This window comes from Adiantum capillus-veneris, chromosome 23, assembly GCF_014529385.1.
Source record: "Adiantum capillus-veneris isolate H3 chromosome 23, ASM1452938v2, whole genome shotgun sequence".
In the NCBI taxonomy this organism is placed as follows: domain Eukaryota; kingdom Viridiplantae; phylum Streptophyta; class Polypodiopsida; order Polypodiales; family Pteridaceae; genus Adiantum; species Adiantum capillus-veneris.
The window spans coordinates 30,844,465-30,864,407 of NC_140953.1; the positions used below are offsets into that span (position 1 = coordinate 30,844,465).

Genomic DNA, 19,943 nt, shown 5'->3' on the forward strand with positions numbered 1-19,943 from the left:
GAATAGAGGACACATGTCACCTCCTTAGCCCAGTTTCCCCCAAGGTGCACTCAAATCCTATTGGATGGCCATAGAGGTGGACCAATGAGAATTAGGCTAGAGTACATTTAGTTTAATTCATTTTAAAACACTTGATAAAAGAACCAATAGGAATTAAGCTATCTAGAAGACTATTGGTGGACAGTCTACCAAGGGGTCCAATGAGCATTCAACAGCCCAATGGCTTGTGTGCTTCCTATTGGCCAGAACACAAAGGGGTCTAATGAGAGTTTGATTGCATTATTTAATTATCTGAAGCTCTCACAAAAGGGGAAAGGGGGACACATGTCACAAGGCTATCACTTATGCTTCTCAATTATGATTGGCTAAGCTTTGCAAGGTCCAATGGGGTGCCAGCATGAGTAAATTGCAAGAGGGTCGACCAAGAGAGAGGGGGCTGATTTTGACAAGGCATTATCACACACACACTCACACAATTTCATGTGTGAAGCAAGAAGACTCTCTCTCTCCTTGTCAAGCTTTAATGAAAAGCTCATCATCTACTCCAAGCTTGTGAGAAGGGAGGCCTACACCAACAACTATTGGCTTTGTGATGCAAGTCCAACCAAGAGCCAAGCTTCAATGCATGCTCATCTCGTCTATCATGCTAATTACTAATCTATGCTAAGATTTTATGAGTGATTATGTGAGGAGATATACTTCTTTCTCGTAAGACTACTCCTTCCTCTCAATCTACTCTCATACCTCTCTAGCTCTCACCATCTTCGAAGGTGTGTGAGGTCTTGGGTCTGAGACCGTGAGGAATTAATGTTGTGTTTTATAAGTGTGTGCATGGTGCTTGAAGCTTCCATCTTCATTGCACCAGCAAGTTATTGAAGGAACACAAAGTATTGTATTGTAAAATGTCTCCTTTGATGGGGAAACCTATAACACAAAGCCTTTTGGAGGGGGGACCAGCTCCATGTAAATTCGGTCCTCAACTGTTGTCAATAGCTTAATTTCTCTCTCTTTTGAAGTATTGTTCATGCCTATCTAACTAGGTGTTATTCTTTTGTTGCTCTCTCCATCCAAGCACTCTTGCTATGCTCATTAGGAATCTATTCTAATGACCTTCTCACTATGTTTATGCTATTTTCTGCTACACACAAGTTACTAGGCCATTAAATGTTACATTGGTATTAGAGCGCAAGGTTTCTCTTTTCTTGCTCAAGAAGGGAGGTCCTCAAGCTAACTATAAATGGTTGGTATTATTAATTGCAATTCAGTAAGTAGAATGATTTTCTCATGTTAAATTGATAATTTAATATGGGAAAGTACCAGGGGAGAAAAAGCTAGATTATTAGTAAGGCTAGCAGATTGGTCATGCTAGGGATCCAAAGGAAGGAAAATAGGGATCCAAAGGGGGATCATCTCCAGAAGAGCAATGTGCAAGAAATGGGCTTCAGAGACCTAAGGTTCAGCCCATTAAGACTTCCAAAATGCTAAGGTTCCAAATTTCAAAGGGTAAGTCCAATGGTCAAACCTTAGGGAAATTGGATGCTTTGTAAGTGTACACAAAGTCTTCCTAGATCCCTACATAGGAGGGGGCGAGCCCTTTTAGTAGGGGATGAGAGAGAAAAACACACACACACACACACACACACACACACACACACACACACACACACACACACACACACACACACACACACACACACACTCTTGCAAGCCCTTCACACAAAGGGAATAGGGGACACATGTCACCTCCTTAGCCCAGTTTCCCCCAAGGTGCACTCAAATCCTATGGGATGGCCATAGAGGTGGACCAATGAGAATTAGGCCAAAGTATATTTAGTTTAATTCATTTTAAAACACTTGATAAAAGAACCAATAGAAATTAAACTCTCTAGAAGACTATTGGACAGTCTCCCAAGGGGTCCAATGAGCATTCAACAGCCCAATGGCTTGCCGTCTTCCTATTGGCGAGAAGACAAAGGGGTCCAATGAGATTTTAATTGCATTATTTGATTACCTAAAGGTCTCACAAAAGGGAAAAGTGGGACACATGTCACACGGCTATCACTTATGCTTCTCAATTATGATTGGCTAAGCTTTGCAGGGTCCAATGGGGTGCTAGCATGAGTAAATTGCAAGAGGGATCGACCAAGAGAGAGAGGGGGCCTATTTTGACAAGGCATTATCACACACACACTCACACAATTTCATGTGTGAAGCAAGAAGACTCTCTCTCTCTCTCTCCCCTTCTCAAGCTTTAATGGAAAGCTCATCATCTACTCCAAGCTTGTGAGAAGGGAGGCCTACACCAACAACTCTTGGCTTTGTGATGCAAATCCAACCAAGAGCCAAGCTTCAATGCATGCTCGTCTCCTCTAAGCTATGCTAAGCTTTTATGAGTGATTATGTGAGGAGATATACTTCTTTCTTGTAAGACTACTCCTTCTTCCTCTCAATCTACTCTCATACCCCGCTAGCTCTCACCATCTTCGAAGGTGTGTGAGGTCTAGGGTATGAGACCGTGAGGGAATTAATGTTGTGTTTTATGAGTGTGTGCATGGTGCTTGAAGCTTCCATCTTCATTGCACCAACAAATTATTGAAGGAACACAAAGTATTGTATTGTAAAATGTCTCCTTTGATGGGGGAAACCTATAATACAAAGCCTTTTGGAGGGGGGACCAGCTCCATGTAAATCCGGTCCTCAAATGTTGTCAATAGATTAATTTCTCTCTCTTTTGAAGTATTGTTCATGCCTATCTAACTAGGTGTTATTCTTTTGTTGCTCTCTCCATCCAAGCACTCTTGCTATGCTCATTAGGAATCTATTCTAATGAAATGCTCACTATGTTTATGCTATTTTCCGCTAACACAAGTTACTAGGCCATTAAATGTTACATTTCCCTATAAAAGGAGGAGGGTCCGATTTGATCACAAACCCCAAGCATGTATCCTCTTCAAATTGCTCAGGTAACCATGCAAGCTGACGACTGAAGCTGCCAACAGCTGCGCTTTAATATATTAAATAAAAAAACCCATGGCTCCAGAGCCTCTGCATCTGTCGGCTCCCCAGTTGCCTTGAGACCCTTGGCAAACAATGTGCGGCACTTAGCATCTCGAATTTGCAGATTGCCTATTGTTTTATGCTCCGTGTATCACCAAAGTTTTTTGTTTTTGCTTCCCGCCAAGATGGTATCGCCTCAAATTCCCTTCTTTTTTCGATTTTTCTCCAGCTAGTCATTTTGGGTACAAGCACATTAGCCATTGGGAGAGCTATTGTCAACTCTTGTTGAGCATGCATACACTATGGGCTCATAATTTCATCTTCTAGTATCCCTGAAGCAGTTTTGCTGGCATGCATATCCTATGGTTTTGTTCCCTTAGTATTAGTATTGCATTTACCACGCGATATCACTTATGAGCCTGTTGACGTTCTAGCTATTCTCACAAGCCTTTGCCTACCAAGGTTTCCAAATTCCAACCTTCTTCAAGAGTTTTAAGAGGAATTTTGATATTTCTAAAATTTTGTAGGGGGATTCTAAATTGATGGAAGACTTTCTCTTCTTCCTTTGCAAAATTTTAAAAAATTAACCAAAGTGTAGGTTTTGAGGTGAAAATCATCCATGTGCACATATATGTTAGCTCCAAGGGTTTTAGTGTGTGAGGGTGAACCCATGTTGGCATAGCTCTAAGTTGCATATATCAGTAGACCTCAAAATCCATCCCTCGTCCATGGCTAAGGGTTTTATTGTTTGAGGGTGAACCCACATTGGCATAGCTCTATCTTGCATATATCTAATAGACCTCAAAACTTACCCCTTGTCAACGGCTAAGGAATCAAAGTTTTCCATCTCATCACATTGATGGAGCAAAAGATGTGCACGCACTCACACACCCTCTCACCTTAACACAAGGAATTCCTTTACTTTCTTTACCTCACACAAGACCACTCAAGAGTTCAATGAAAAACCTCTCCCACTCAACTCAAGCTCCAAATCTCTTGAACAATGAGAACTTGCCTACCTGCAGACACTACGAAGAGCCGAGATGATCAAGGCTTGGCATCACTATCGACAGCCACCAAAAGACACAAAAAGGACCATCAAAAACACCAAAACTCTAGCCATAAAAATTCCTCTCTCAAACCATTGCAAAAGCTTTACCAAAATCTGGTATGTTGGACTCTTTGGTGTAGCCTCAACCACAATGGCGCAGATAAGTGATATTGCGTGGTAAATGCAATGCTAATATTAAGGGCACAAAACTATAGGATATGCATATATCACTAATGAGTCTTGCAAAAAGCCAAACCTTCTTCCCTCAATTCCTCACACATGCACATCCATGGAAACCTCATAACTTCCATAGACTCTCCCAAGTGCAAAATTGAAGAGAAGAAACCCTCATTCACTTTTTTACGCACCCAAAAGCAGGAAGCAAATGAGTTGGGACTGCACAAGACCACCTGTAGAAATCCTACTCCTTCTTGCGCACAGAGAGGTGAAAGTGCTAATATTTGTTCAAGCAAGCCCCCCCCCCCCCCCCCCCCCCCCCAAAAAAAAAGGTTGGAAACTCATGGCACCTGAGTGATGTGGCTAAAAGAAGCCTTTTCACAGCTACGAGAACATTAGTTTGCCTATACCCTTTTATGAACAAGGTCACCAACAAAAACCATTTAGAAGTTTGTGCAACTTGGTTTGCTATAGCATATTAGGTTTTATCTGCATTGCAACAAGTACAATTAGAGCTTGGAGAGATTGTGGTTGGCTGATAGACATTGTGACATGTGACAAGATAAATATCCCAGCTACCAAGGAAGTACTAGACTTGTTAACAAGGATAGCTTTGTGTTTGGCATATGTTGGTATATTTTGAGGCTATTCTAAAGGTGAAGGACTTGAATGGCTACATTTCTAGGGAAAATTTGTCTGGAATTTCAACGAGAGATTCATAGTAATTCAGATGCACATAGGGATACTTTTTGCACTAGATCCGAAGGTTCAATTGAACCAACAAAAAATAAAATAGTAACTTTATGGAAAACTTCAAGAATGTGTGTGCACAACTCTTACCAACAAGGGAGGAGGTTAAATATGGCCCTTTCACCAATTAGTGGACTATGTAAAAAAAAATGGTATGTTTACATGTCCATGGCACATGGATGCCATCAAACAAGTGTCTCTTTATGGTGGAAGAGTACGGTGAAGATCTAATGGAACTCCAACATGTTGTAGTGCAAGTGCTGTCTATAGTAGCTATATCAATTGCAATTGTGAAATGCAATTGGACAGCCTTTATGTTTGTGCACACACCAAAAAAGTTTTAGATTTTTGTATGGGTAACTTAGTATGCATGTTTTGTAATGTGTGCTTACCACATGCATCCACACGTCATCACTCAATGTGATGAATAGTGCCTTAGAACATACCAAACACATGAGGAAATTGCATAGAAGTATCAAAGCAATGATGAGATCATGTGGGAGATAATGATTTGACAGGAAGAGTGAATTATAGGCATGAAACCACTTTCAAATCTTTTTAAGCCTCGCGCTATTATAAAATTAACCATTGAACTTATTTGTAGTACTTAAACTCATTTATTGTGTTCAAAATACTGCACTAAAATGATGTTTATAAAAGTGGATACAATTTCTATATGGATGTGTATTACACTAGAACCGTGTTTACAAAATTGAGAAGCAAAAGAAGATAGTAAACAGTGGGTACAAGTAAGGTATGACTACACACAAAGGTCTTCATCTACAAGTTCATTGTATTTGCTCAAATGTGAACTCATTTTAGTATGGATTACTTTGACTTTTACTAATGTCAGAGCATTCATTTCAACAAAAAGTTCTCCTTACTTTGAGGTGTATCTTGTTAGCTTTAGTTCTAGCACGTCCATCTTATTCTCAAGCTCCTATACACAATTGCTAAGCCTTGCAACATTCGTTCTTGGCTGGCCATATCCACTATTGTTTCTACCATTGCATCATGCTTCTCGAGCAAAAAAACCACAGTCAAACACACACACACACACACACACACACACACACACACACCCAATGTTGGGGAAGTGATTAAGTGGGCCACTGAGCATCAAATGCAGAGATTAAGGATTCTAGAAAAAGCTTACAACATAGAGATTTGAGAGTTCAATTGGATGCCCAAATGATGTGCAACTTTAATGCTTGAAGGCTCTACAAAATGGTGCCGAGGAGAACTTTGCACACACACAAGTTGCACGAGGCAATGATGGCTGTAACGAGAGCAATGAAGTGACAAAGTAGGCTGAAAAATAAACACAATAAACACAAAAAATGGATGCACACACAAAATTATTAAGCGTTGCTAATAAAAAATGCCACAATTTAAGAAGGGTAATGGCTTATTGGTATTACCAAGAGCATGCCCAAGCTTAATGAGTGATACTTAATGATTAGGGAGAGGGAGAAAGGGTAATTAAGCCTAGGTGTGAACCTTTGGCTCTGATACCACTTGATGGGTTAGTTGATGCGGAATCATACTCCCTAATCACCAATGATTAACATTAGGCTATGGAGGGTGAAGCCTTAGCTTAACCATGGTGTTAGGGTTAGGGCTAGAGAGATGGTGATTAGGGTTAGCTTATGCCAAAAGAAATAGCAGAGAGAGAGAGAGAGAGAGAGAGAGAGAGAGAGAGAGAGAGAGAGAGAGAGATAATGATAGGACTCAAACTGCAAGTGATTGATTATAAAGTAGCCTCTACATAGGCTTGGTGCTTTACAATCATTGGCTAGATGGGTTGCATCCTTTTGCTATTGGACCTTGTCATCAATTATCTCTTCCTAGGTGGATAGAGGGCTTTCCCACAAGGGTCCACAAGTTGGGCTTACCCTTACAATCGCCCCTTAAGCCAAACTTGGGGTTTTACAAAGTCTTTATATATTTTGGTTCACATGGCTAACACATAGGTTTCACACTAATAATGGTTGTTGCACATAACACAAAAGGTATTGCACTCACACAAACTGTCTCCCCTCAAACAAAAATTTGCCTCCCCTAGACACAAAGGGTGTAGGCATGCATATGTATCATGGCATGCATTGCCATGGGTTGTTGAGCTTTCAAGCTTTCTTGGTGAAGGTCTCTTTGAATAACCAAAACTTTACTTTCTTTGGAAGCTCGAGAGGAGACTTGGTTGAAGCACTTGACCTTTTTGCCTTTTTGCAGGTGGGAATGAGGGCTTGGAGCCAAGGGCCTTGGATTATGTGTGAATGGAGCCTTGGGTGGTGGGAAGGCACCCCAAGATGGAGGCTTAAGTGCCTCTTGAGCCGAGCTGCGAGAAGGGGGGCCTCTCTAACACGGAGCCAAAACAATTCTCAAAAGCAATCGAGCGTTCCTCTTGAAGTTTGGATGGCAGCTTTGCAACGGGAAATAGTCCCAGTGGACCCGAAATTGCAATAAAGTCAAGTTTAGGGCGCTTTTGGAAGTTCGATAATACCCCAGAATATTGTGACGCCGCGAGAACTGGTCCTAGCAGGCCCAATTAGTGACTTTATTGCACTTTATTACTTATGTTGAGATCCGCCCCCACGAGCCCAATTCCAAAATTAGAAAAGGACATTGAACACGTGACCACCCCCTCAAATAGTCGGTCCAAATCAAGCTAACCACCAATCCAAATCAAGCTAACCAGCATGCCATGGGCATTTGCTTGTGGCGAACCCTTTAAAAAGTTATCCTTATTCTTGTGTTAAAAGGGAGTTCACACACAAAAGTCAAACACACACACACACACACACACACACACACACACACACACACACACACACACACACCCCTAATGTTGGGGAAGTTATTAAGTGGGCTACCGAGCATCAAATGGAGAGATTAAGGATTCAAGAGAAAGCTTACAACCTAGAGATTTGATAGGTTCAATTGGTGCCCAAATGATGTGCAACTTTAATGTTTGAAGGCTCTATGAAATGGTGTCGGGGAGCACTTTGCACACACACAAGTTGCACGATGCAATGATGGCTATAATTGAAGTGGCAAAGTAGGCTGAAAAGTAAACACAAAAATTGAATACACACATAAGATTATTAAGCGCCGAATAAAAAATGCCACGAATTAAGAAGGGTAGTGGCATATTGGTATTTCCAAGAGCATGCCCAAGCTTAATGAGCGACACTTGATGATTAGGGAGAGGGAGAGAGGGTACCACTTGATGGGTTAGTTGTGCGGAAGCATACTCCCTAATCACCAATGATTAGCATTAGGCTATGGAGGGTGAAGCCTTAGCTTAATTATGGTGTTAGGGTTAGGGTTAGAGAGATAGTGATTAGGGTTAGCTTATGCCAAAAGCAAGAGGAGAGAGAGAGAGAGAGAGAGAGAGAGAGAGAGAGAGAGAGAAAATAGCCACAATGATAGGACTCAAAGTGCAAGTGATTTTTTAGAAAGTAGCCACTATATATTCTTGGTGCTTTACAATCATTGGCTAGATGGGTTGCATCCTTTTGCTATTGGACCATGTCATCAATTATCTCTTCCTAGGTGGCTAGAGGGATTTCCCACAAGGTGACACAAGTTGGGCTTACCCTTACAATGACCCCCTTAAGCCAAACTTGGGGTTTTACAAAGTCTTTATATATTTTGGTTCACATGGATGACACATCCATTTCACATAGATAAGGGTTGTGGCACATAACACAAAAGGTATTGCACTCACACAAACTATCTCCCCTCTAAACACAAGTTTGCCTCCCCTAGACACAAAGGGTGCTGGCATGCATTGCCATGGGTTGTGGAGCTTTTAAGCTTGCTTGGTGAAGGTCTCTTTGCATAGCCAAAACTTTACTTTCTTTGGAAGCTCGAGAGGAGCCTTGGTTGAAGCACTTGGACCTTTTTGGCTTTTTGTAGGTGGCAGTGAGGGCTTGGAGCCAAGGGCCTTGGATTATGTGTGAATGGAGACTTGGGTGGTAGGAAGGCACTCCAAGATGGAGGCTTAAGTGTCTCTTGAGCCGAGCTTCGGGAAGGGAGGCCTCTCTAATGCCGCAGCCAAAACAATTCTCAAAAGCAATAAAGCATTCCTCTTGAATTTTGGATGGAGGCTTTGCACACGGGAAACAGTCCCAGTGGATCTGAAATTGCAATAAGTCAAGTTTAGGGCACTTTTTGAAGTTCGGTAATGCCCCAAAAGATTGTGATGCCGCGAGAACTGGTCATAACATGCCCGATTGGCGACTTTACTAACCTTGCCATGTTAATGAAAGAGGCTTTGAAATACCAAAACTTTCCTCTTTTGTTAGTGTTTTCACGATGTGAGTTTTTTTATTATAACAAAGATTTGGCCTAAGAATTAAGTTATAAAGCTGTAGTTCTTGTTATAATAAGTCTTTTCCTATCTATAAATCTTGAAATTCATGCAAAATCTTATTTTGATGAGAAGTTATATTCAATTTATGAAAATATTGTTAAAACTGCACTAGATTTTTATGATTTTTGCATCTTAAAGCTTAGCTTCACAATCTTAATATGATTTAAATTTTAGGATTTTTTTTTTTTTTGGCTACTTTCTTCACCTCATTGTTGGAATTAGGGTTGCAGAGAAACGCACACAGCTTGGAGAAGACGAAGAAAGCTCAAGGCACACAATAGAGAGTGTGTTTCTTAGTATGCAATGGAAAGATAGATAGCCCTAGAGTGATGGGGGTATATACAATGCACGGGGAAAAAACCTCTTAAAGAGGGAAAAAATGCCCCGACGGTCCTAGTGTGTTCACACACATCACTACCACATGTATATGGTAACACTCATAACCAACCTAAGGCATAAACACGGACTACAAATCTTGTTTCTAACTTCACCAAATAATCATGAAAACTTGCTATAAATATAGAACACTTTAGTGTCTCGAGACTGTTGAGTGTCCAATTATGGAACTAGTGTTAAAGGACACATGTTGCCAAGAAACAAGCATTTTATTTTAATTTCTTCCTTTGCATGCGATGCAATGACATGGAGCAAAGCAATCAAATGACTCATGTATTGTACATCAAGATTGGCCTTAATCACTACCTTTCCATCATTGGTGACATTAAGAAGACATGGATCCATCTAATTCTATTCATTGCACATTTGTAGCATTCTTTACCATTACCATCCATGATATCCTCATCCATGTTACCCTTGAAGAATTAAGTGCTTAGTTAGATAATTTAACATCACTTTCCTCCTTTCCCACCCCTCCCACTTCTCTTTTGGAAATTCATACATTACCCGGTGCAGGAAGTGCTTTTTGTTGGAGTAGGAGCCTCAATGATATAGTTGGCGAGCCACTGTGCAATTTTGCCCCGCATCAAAGGTGGGGTGGGCATCCGCCTCATCCAAGCGAAAAGTATGGGCTCTGGAGTTATGTTGCGTTGATTATAAAGACCAGGCAAAGGTGGAACCACTTGCACATGCTTGTGGGCAGACTTGTGGATGGCAGGGCTCACCCGTTTCTGCGGCCGACTTGTGGCAGGGCTGACCCGCTTGTTGACAGCAAGATAAAGGGAGCACGCCATGCCAAAACTTGGAGTTGGCTCCCCCCCCCCCCCCCCCCCCCCCCCCCCCGCCCCACACACACACACACACACACACACACACACACACACACGAGTTCAGCTTGACTTTTAAGGATAAACCTACTACTCTTCTAGGCCAGACAGTTTTATGAAATATTATGTTGCTTGTTGAACTCCTTCCCAAATATGATAAATCTTGATAAAGGATTCATTCAAGAGCTGTGGAAGAATTCTTCTCCCACGCGCAGTCAATGAAGGATGAAAACACATGTTTCAATGAACATTACAAGCATTAATATCGGTGAGAATGAGATGTACAAGGACTCTAATTTCATACTTGGGGTTGAACCATACTAAAAGCGCAGGTATTAGAGGGATCATTCATAGGCGGAAATCACGGGGTTGCAAGTTCAGTGCACGAGCCATTTGCTGCAACACACATACAAGCCTTTTTCGTTAACGTCTTGCAAAAGGACAAACTACCACCAAAGCTAACACGAAAGCAGCTTTTGAACTCGCAGGTATGCAAGCAACCGGCTACTATATATGATTGATGTATCCAAGGTTGCGCCAGGTTGTACTCTCTCTCATGAAGAGCGCAAAAGTTGTTGCTTTGCTCACATAGAATCATTAAAAAGAATTATATTTAAAAAAAAGCCTTATCATTTGAAATTTTCTAGCATTTTGAAGCACACACGCGCTCACTGCAGAGGTTAAACACTAGCTCTGCGAGTTGCCAAGTAAGACAACCTCATGGAGCAGAAAATTGCCATCACCACCATCTTTAATGGGGATTTTTTTTCACCTGGAATAGCAAAACGATGTATTCGTTGATGCGCAAAGGGATTTGACACTTAATATAGCCACATGAGGATGAATTTGCAACCGTCAATGTGATTGCTAATAAAAAAGCACTACTTATAACATAATCACTTGGCGATGACGTTATTGCATATATTGCCACCATCAAGAATGCTACAGAAGCTTGGGATGTTCTAAACAAAGAAATTGGCACATCAAAAACCTCGAAAACCAATTTGTTGATGCAGTTCTATAAATTAAAGAAGAAGGGTGATGAGACGCGCGTGGCTCATCTTAACAAGTTCAAGGCATAGAAGCGACAACTACTAGGTGTACAAAAATAGATTCTTGATGATGATGAAGCCATAGCGATTATGCTCAATAGTGTTGACAAGGCACCATTTGACATGATAGTGTCTACTCTGCAAAACATGGAAAAGAAGCTTGATGAAGTATTTGATGCAACACTCTTGAAGTTTGATTCAAAGCACAAGGTTGAGCCAGAAGGTGCGACTCTAAGAAGTACCAAGAGATCGAGTATGGTACGACTCTAAGAAGTACCAAGAGATCGAGTATTCTTCAACCAAGGAGGATTCAGAGGAGAGAGATCAACTATGACAAGAGGAAGAGGACGAGACCGAGGTGGCGGAAGAGGACAATTTATATATCATAGATGTAGACAACTAGGACATTTTGCTAGAGATTGTAACAAGAGGCAAATTTCATTGGAAGAAGAGAAGAAGAAGAAGAGACAACAGCAAGGGAGGAAGCTACGAGAAGGACTATGACCCTATTTTAGTATGGGCACCTTTTCTGGGCTACTCATTATGGAGTAAAGGGATTAGGGAAGTGCAAAGATTATATCTTTGGGGGCTTGTGGAAGATTGTGGTGAGTTTGGTGGAGAGTGAAAGAGAGAAAAGGGCATAAAACACACATGCAATGTAGCAATGTATGGCATAGTATAAAAGAGGCCCATAAATCATCCAAGTTTGTGTACATGAAGTGCAATGCTTCTTATGAACTTGTGATCACTTGCACTTTACTCAAGATTGTTTTTATAAGTCCAAGCTAATCTATTTTGAACTTGTCACATTACCTGCTCAAACACCTCTCTCAATTATGCATTATGATTAGGCATCATCCACCCAAGCTCTCTTGGATCCATGAATCTTAACAATAGTTAGATATTCAAACTACACGAGGGGGGGGGGGGTTAATTGTTTTTTAATTACCCCTCCCTCCCTCCACTAGATGCACCTATTTGAGGTGTAGTTAGAGATTTTGAAGAGTACCCAACGAAAATCAACCATGCAATTATAGCCTCCCGACATTCATGAGGACTACTCCCAATATCAACCCTACAAGTATAAACATTATGCACATTATCTTCTAAGCAGAGACCCATCTCAAATTTTATAGCCCTGAAGGTGTTTTTAAAGCTATTATAAGAGCTTCTAAATAATTTTTTTAAAAAACATTCACAAGACGAGAAGACCTTTACAAAGAATTTGTTTAGAATGACATCTAGCGACCCACTAGTCTCTATGACATGTTTCTACACCTTCGAGTCAAAATATTGATGTTTCCAATTTCCATGCCAAGAACCTCAAATGAGGCTATGGGAGTCTAACCATAAGTAGAGGCACCTCAACGACATCAAAGAGCTTGGTAGAAAGATTCAGGCATAAGGGCTTCTTTTACATTAAGTGCTTAGACATTGCCCATGCCACGTGCAATGAAGACCAACCTTTTTTTCCTCTTCTTTTGAATAAATGTAGGTGTGAGCTAGTGACTTGTACACACACTCAACTCATAGGTCACCTCCAAGAGGAATAGCTCTAGTCTATGGGAAGCTTTTCTATATGAATCACTACCTAGGATAGCATCATCGGAAGGTTTGACATCATTCTGTATGCAATTGGGTCAACTTCACTTCTATACCGTCTTGATACAAGGGAAGTTGGGAAGTTTCTTATGCTATTTTTGTCTTAGACCGATCACATCATTTTTCTATGCATGAGGCTGAGTCGACTTTTGACACATATTTGTCCACCTTCACGACGACAGGAGCAGCAGATGGCATGCTTTAAGATTTTGTCAAGGAGTTTTTTGACTCATATACCTTCTTGTTTGCAGCCCCCATATAACATGCTACAAATCAACAGATAAGCCGCTGTACAAATACCCATGTTTGGATGCCGGAAGCCTCTCATATACCAGAGTTTAAAATTGACAACTAGAATAGGCAGCTTCAAGTTCAAACTCTGTCTGCCATCATCTAATAAAAATGCCAGTAACCCCTCTGTACAGGAATCTCCTAAACCAAAAGACAAGGGTAGTTCTCTATCTTTCAATTCCCTGGTTTTTCCGAGTCCGGGGCTCTGTAGCCCCATGGGTTTTTGATAGCCCAATTCCACTGGTCATGACACATTTCATCTATACCATTGCAAGCCCTGCACCAAAACAATTTTCAAAGTTGGAATCTAACAAAAGCTAATTTCACCATTTTTCAAAAAGAGCTCTCAGAACTCTGATGAATTCACCACCGACAATTCACCCGAAAGGGCTCAGGTTTTACCTCCATTGTAGTTCTCTCTCAGCCTTCTCTGTTGAAGCATATACTTCACTGGAGTCTCCAGGTCGGCGATCGACATATTTTAGCGGTATTTTCTGATAACACCAATCAATATGCATCAAAAACTACGCCAAGGCAACAGATTTAAAGATTATTTCTTCTACTAAACAACCTCACACCTTTCCTGAAGCCCTTTCGAAGGCTGCCACCATCTCCAAAACAGATGTGCCTCGCCCGGTCCCTAGGTTGTAAACCGCACATCCTAAAAAAGGTCTTAAGCTTAGTGACCATGTGAGGGGAATCATGGTGCTGGCAGCTAGTAGTAATATTACCTACGACATCCGTAAACAGCTTTTGCAGGGCTGCAATATGGCCCTCAGCTAAGTCCACGACATGAATGTAATCGCGCACCTACAGAATTGAATCCATGATTAGCTCAAGACAATAGCATAGAATTTACATAGAAGACCATTGAAATGCTCACCCCTGTGCCATCCCTTGTGGGATAGTCATTTCCATACACCGACAACTCAGCCTGCCGTCCAACAGCCACTTGTTGTATGAAAGGCATAAGGTTATTTGGAATCCCCTTTGGATCCTCACCAATGAGCCCACTTGGGTGTGCTCCAATTGGATTGAAGTATCGCAGAAGAATGACATTCCACTCAGGATCAGCCTTTTGAACATCCCGAGCTATCTCTTCAATGAAGAGCTGCCAGCAAACAAGATACAGCCATGAGCCACCTTGTGTTAGGCTTGAAAGAGTGCATTTTAGCTAGAGCGAATACAGGCAAGTGGTTGTAGACAGTTTTTGGAGTATTTTGCGAAAGGAGAGCCATCCAATGGCTTCTGGTATCCTGAAGAATGCATGTATTACATATTGGCTACACTATTGTGTCAACCATGCAACAAATTTCCATGTATGCAATTGCATGAAATCTTCGAACCTTGGTACGTCCATATGGATTTGTAGCAGACAATGGGGATTCTTCTGTACAAGGTACACAATTTGGTTGTCCATAAACTGTGGCTGACGATGAAAATACAAGCTGCACATTGTAAACAGGTTGAAACTCGAGATTGTATCATAAGCACAACCACGAGCAAATGAAGCATGCTATAACCTCACCTTTTTGCAACCATGCTCATTCATAACATCCAGCAAGTTCAGTGTGCCAACAAGGTTGTTTCCATGATACAAGAGTGGTTTCATCACACTCTCCCCCACAGCTTTGAGACCGGCAAAATGTATAACAGCATCGAACCTGTCACAAGCAGGGATTAGTCATTCCACTTCAGGTAAGGCAAACAATGTTCATGACAGGCATCGGCCCAAAATCATGCTTCTCATAACCGTGTAGTTAAGCTCGGGCTCAATGCTAACCAATATCCAAAGCCAAAGGAAGAAACACTTACTTCACTGTTGAAAATAGCTTCTTCAACTGGTCTTTATTTCGAAGATCCACCTGAGGAAGAACAATACAAAAAGTTCATGCATGGCACACCTGAGGCAATGTGGAGACGCAGCATGCACACAAATATTAGATTTTTTGGTAGGGTCAATCCACAAGAACAAAATAAAACGATAGAAAAGCTAAGCGCTCTACATGCAAAAATGGGCAGATGTACTTTACACTCCACACTTGTGGGAGAAATTACTACACACAACATTTGCAAAAAGAACTGCACGTCATGGATCCAATAACATGCCTGCATACCATCCAGGATTATCATGGATGATCATTCCAAACATGTAATTTCGACAGGCCTACCATACCTTGTAAAAAAATAAGTTTTCTCTGTATTTGCCAGCAAGCTCTGCAACTCTTTCAATTGCATCCTCAACAGAATTTTCAAGGTTATCAATGATATAAACCTTGTAGCCAGCCTCAAGTAGTAGTAATGCTGTGTGGCTCCCGATATAACCAGCACCACCAGTGACCAAGATCACCTTCTCACCAGATACAGAAGCTCCATTTGATTCCCGGAGAGTCAAACTCATTGTCTTCTTGCTACTCACCAATGCTACACGGTCATGGACATGAAAGAAAATTAGTATAGCATATAGCTTGAAATCTCAAACAATGATTTCTGCCGAGGATGCTATCAGCCAGAGCTGCAATTCATCACACATATTTTCTGTTGGACATCAAGAGCTGAACATGGCAGCGGTTAAATGTCGCGCACAAGAATTCAGCGTGCCCACCTTTGCTTTGATATCAGATAATTGCACGCACACACGCACACACATGCCAATATACGCAAGACAACAGGTGTGTCAGAGCTTGAAAACTACCAGAGGTGGAAATTGACAAACGCAGACCACTTCATAACAACAGAAGGTTAAGCTCAAGCGACCGGGATGACAATTGCAGTGCAGCGGACGGAGCTTGAGCTCGAAGACATTACCTTCGGTTGATTGATGTCTGCAGCAGGTCTACGCGCGCGGTATGATGTGTGTGCGCGTGTGTGTGTAAGTGAGAGAGAGAGAGAGTATGATGTGTGTGTGTGTGTGAGAGAGAGAGAGAGAGAGACGCGATGGAGAAGAAGGCGCTCGCGCAGAAGAGGCGCGCGCGCGCGCGCGTGTGTGTATTTTTTTTGTGTGTGAGGTAGGTAAATAATACCGTAATGGTCTGTTTTGATTTCTTTGTGGAGGGGAAGGTTCGAAGGAGAAAGGTGCAGCTGGAAACGCATCCGACGTGTTATCGGTGACATGGACTGGACCCCACACAATCTCTTTTGTAGGCAGGTTGCTTATGGACCGTGTCTTAAACCCAAACACACTTATATATATATATATATGACATACACTATATTGGGCTCATACATACTCTGTACCTCGTGCTCCAACGTCGCGAGCACGTGTTTTCTCATGCAGGCACACACACGGACTCATGCATGGACACTGTAACGTACAAGGAGGCACGCAAGGCAGGAGGTGTATAGCGATTGCCCGTTGCAGAAGGTTTATGTTTCTGTGCCTCTCTTGGGAAGTGGAATCGGACCAGGGAGGTCGACGAGTTTGGGGCGAATGTCTCTGCAGGGCAGCGAAGGGGCTTGTGGAGCTAGGGGGCGTCTGTGTGTGGGCAGGGTGCTCTGCCTCATCTCCTTTAAAGCTTGGCAGATGATGGTGCTGCCATCTTCTTCATGGCGAAGGCAAACGAGGCCAGGGAGCGAATGGTGGGAGAAGCAGCGGGGATGTAGTCGATGTTGCTGAGAGGGAGACGCCAGGAGTTGCAAGCAGGGTGGCAAGCGAAAGGTGGGAAGAAGGGAGGGGCGGCGCAAACCTTTCCGTGCGAAATTGGGAGGGGAGAGGAATATCTCCTAGAATCCCGTCGAGTATTGGGATTTCTTTTAAATAGAGCGAGTATGTATGTACATACATACTGGTTGAAACTAAAGAAAATTAGATACATGCGTACATACATACTAGCCGAAACTAAAGGAACTCAATTAGATACATAACGTACATACTAGCTGAAACTAAAGAAACTCAATTAGATACATACTAACTGAAACTAAAGAAACTCAATTAGATACATACTAACTGAAACTAAAGAAACTCAATTAGATACATACTGGCTGAAACTAAAGAAACTCAATTTGATGTCGAGATTGCTCAGCATATACGTGCTGCATTAAAGCTTTCAAAGGTATTTTACAAGGGTACAAATAAAGCTACAAAAACTCAATTTAAATTTATCAAAAGTCAACAAACAGGTTGTAGCCAGATCCAAAAGAAAACACTTCTCACAACAAACTTCTCAAAGCTCTACAAAGAACTTACCACTCAAAAATATATAACATTGACTATTTACAATCCTCCTCTCTCCAAACCCTTACAAAGCCTTGTCACAATTGCACTTAGTCTATTTAACTGACTCCTCATTTCTACGATCGCTTTTCTTAATGTTGCTATTTGTTCTTCTAGCTGGCAAACCTGTACATCGGTCACATTCACTTGGTATTCATCTACAGACTTCTTCATAGACTCTATTAACCCGCAAACACAACTTCTAAATGTTTCGCTGCCTTCCGCGGCGGGCTCTTGCAACTCCCTCCAAATTTGCATGATAATATCTCCCAATCTCTCGAACGCTGCATCGCTCGCGCCATTCAGTGACTCCTCCATCTGTGTGTCTTCAAGATCAACTGTCTAGTTCTCATCGTCCATCGCTTACCTGCAATTTGCACAAAGACACTATTATACGAAATATGGCACAAACAAAAAGTATGTCTAAGATTGTGCGTACAGTACAGTGCAATAGTGGTTGCCTCAGATCGATGCAACAACGGTATGTACTCATCACCTCTCTCCGGCAGCCTTTGATCATCCTCGACGCTCGTACCATCACTTGCCACCTCCTCGCCATTGATTTTCTCGATTGCGAGGCTTGTGTCAGTTATCTTCTTGCTTGTATATCCCAAACAAGACACAAATATTCAAGGAATAAAACGTCGACCAAGGAAATTACTTTCATTTACTTACCTCTCCATGTCTTTCCAACGAGATGTAAACTAGTCCATTCTTGGTTGGCTGTTTCGATCCAAATCGTCTGTGATGAAGACTGCCACTACATCCTAGTACGTCGTTGCAGACGAGAACGTCATGCACGTCCAAAGGGCTTTCATCTTCCTCAAGCTCATCCCCTGCCCTTGACATGGAGTAATCCATGTTGACGAGGGATATTATTTTCCACTGCACAACATTCTATGTAATGTGCCCAAGAAATCATTCTTGAACGGATGCCGCATTTGGAATCTCCAATACATCAACGCACGGTCAAAGATATTGTTGCGCATCAAGCAAATACGGATTTTAGCATCATCTACCCTGTACAAGCTATATAATTCTACTCCCTTGTTCATCTCACCCACAATTATGTTGTGCTCTATGGAAGGAGAGAAGTAATGCCGTGTGCTAGTCTCCACCCAATCATGCTATCTTATAGCCTCCCGCTAGCATACATACTGTACATTTCTTAAGTGTGGAGACATTCTCCCATGTAGAACCTTCTTCAGGTCTATCTAGCCATTTTACCTACACCTGTCGCCTGACAGGATGTCTGGTGCGAAGCTCATGAGAATCCAAAATCTTTTCGGGTTCATGAGGATGCTTGGCGGTTTTATAATGTCAACTAACACACCTGTGTCAATGACATTATCATTTTGTCCTAGCTGTTTTTGTAAATGGATAACATGAAAAACAGGATGAACTCGTGAGTGCTCCGGAAGAGCTACCTAATATGCCACTTGACCTATACGTTTGAGAACGGTAAACGGTCCACAATATTGTGGCGAAAGTTTAGCAACTTTACTTTCTAAATGCTCCGGAACTTTGAGAAAAACCTTGTCTCCTTCTTGAAAAGAAGCAAGACGGCGATGCTCATCTGCGTACTTCTTATATCGATCTTGAGCTTGCTTAACATTCTATTGAGCAACTCGAAGCATATCAAAATGGTCTTGGAGAAAATCCTTCACTTTTTGCATCTTCTCTGTAACCAACCCCACCATAACGGGTGATCTAGATTGAAAACAATCTAAAAGAATAAATAGACTAAACCCTGTAGTCACACGCTTTGAACTATTATCAACCATCTAAAAGAATAAATGGACTAAACCTTGTAGTCACACGCTTTGAACTATTATCAACAAATTCCAATATAGGCAAGTAGTCTTCTCAATTAGGGTTGCTTCTTGCTAGTTTCCAACTTTTGGAACACAACTCTCCATAAGTGATTATCAAACTTTCATTCTTTGCCACTAATGATACTAGTTGGAAGACCATAGAGTCTATATATATGCTCTATAAATAGCCGTGCTAATTCCGGTGTCTTAATCGTAGTCTTAGTGGGAATGAATCGACACATCTTTGTTAGATGATCTACAATTATCCATATGAAATCATTGCCACGATTTGTATTAGGTAGTCCTAGTACAAAATCCATAGAGATACTCTCCCACTTAGCTTGTGGAATCTCTAAAGGATGTAAGAGGCCACCTACCTTAAGGCCCTCTGCCTT

The 19,943-nt window shown here is 41.7% G+C and overlaps 1 protein-coding gene across 1 annotated transcript; it reads right to left on the reverse strand.

Annotated features, from left to right (window-relative positions):
- Positions 1 to 12,911: 12,911 nt before the first annotated feature.
- On the reverse strand, positions 12,912 to 18,583 carry LOC147427589 (UDP-glucose 4-epimerase GEPI48-like). Its single transcript, XM_086496419.1, has 13 exons — positions 18,410 to 18,583; positions 18,102 to 18,330; positions 16,545 to 16,638; positions 16,330 to 16,346; positions 15,698 to 15,945; positions 15,337 to 15,386; positions 15,050 to 15,185; positions 14,868 to 14,969; positions 14,405 to 14,632; positions 14,253 to 14,331; positions 14,100 to 14,182; positions 13,924 to 14,015; positions 12,912 to 13,798 (listed from the first exon to the last, which is right to left on the reverse strand). Exons 1-13 carry the CDS (start codon positions 18,581 to 18,583, stop codon positions 13,696 to 13,698), a joined length of 1,635 nt encoding a protein of 544 aa, XP_086352545.1. The 3' UTR covers positions 12,912 to 13,695.
- Positions 18,584 to 19,943: the final 1,360 nt, after the last annotated feature.

Coding starts and splice junctions, on each gene's coding strand:
- LOC147427589 (XM_086496419.1), bottom strand. CDS start 18,583: ATGTCAAGGGCAGGGGATGAGCTTGAGGAAGATGAAAGCCCTTTGGAC. Junction 14,970..15,049: donor ATGAGCATGGTTGCAAAAAG/GTGAGGTTATAG, acceptor TACAATGTGCAG/CTTGTATTTTCATCGTCAGC. Junction 14,183..14,252: donor GCTGTTTACGGATGTCGTAG/GTAATATTACTA, acceptor GACCTTTTTTAG/GATGTGCGGTTTACAACCTA.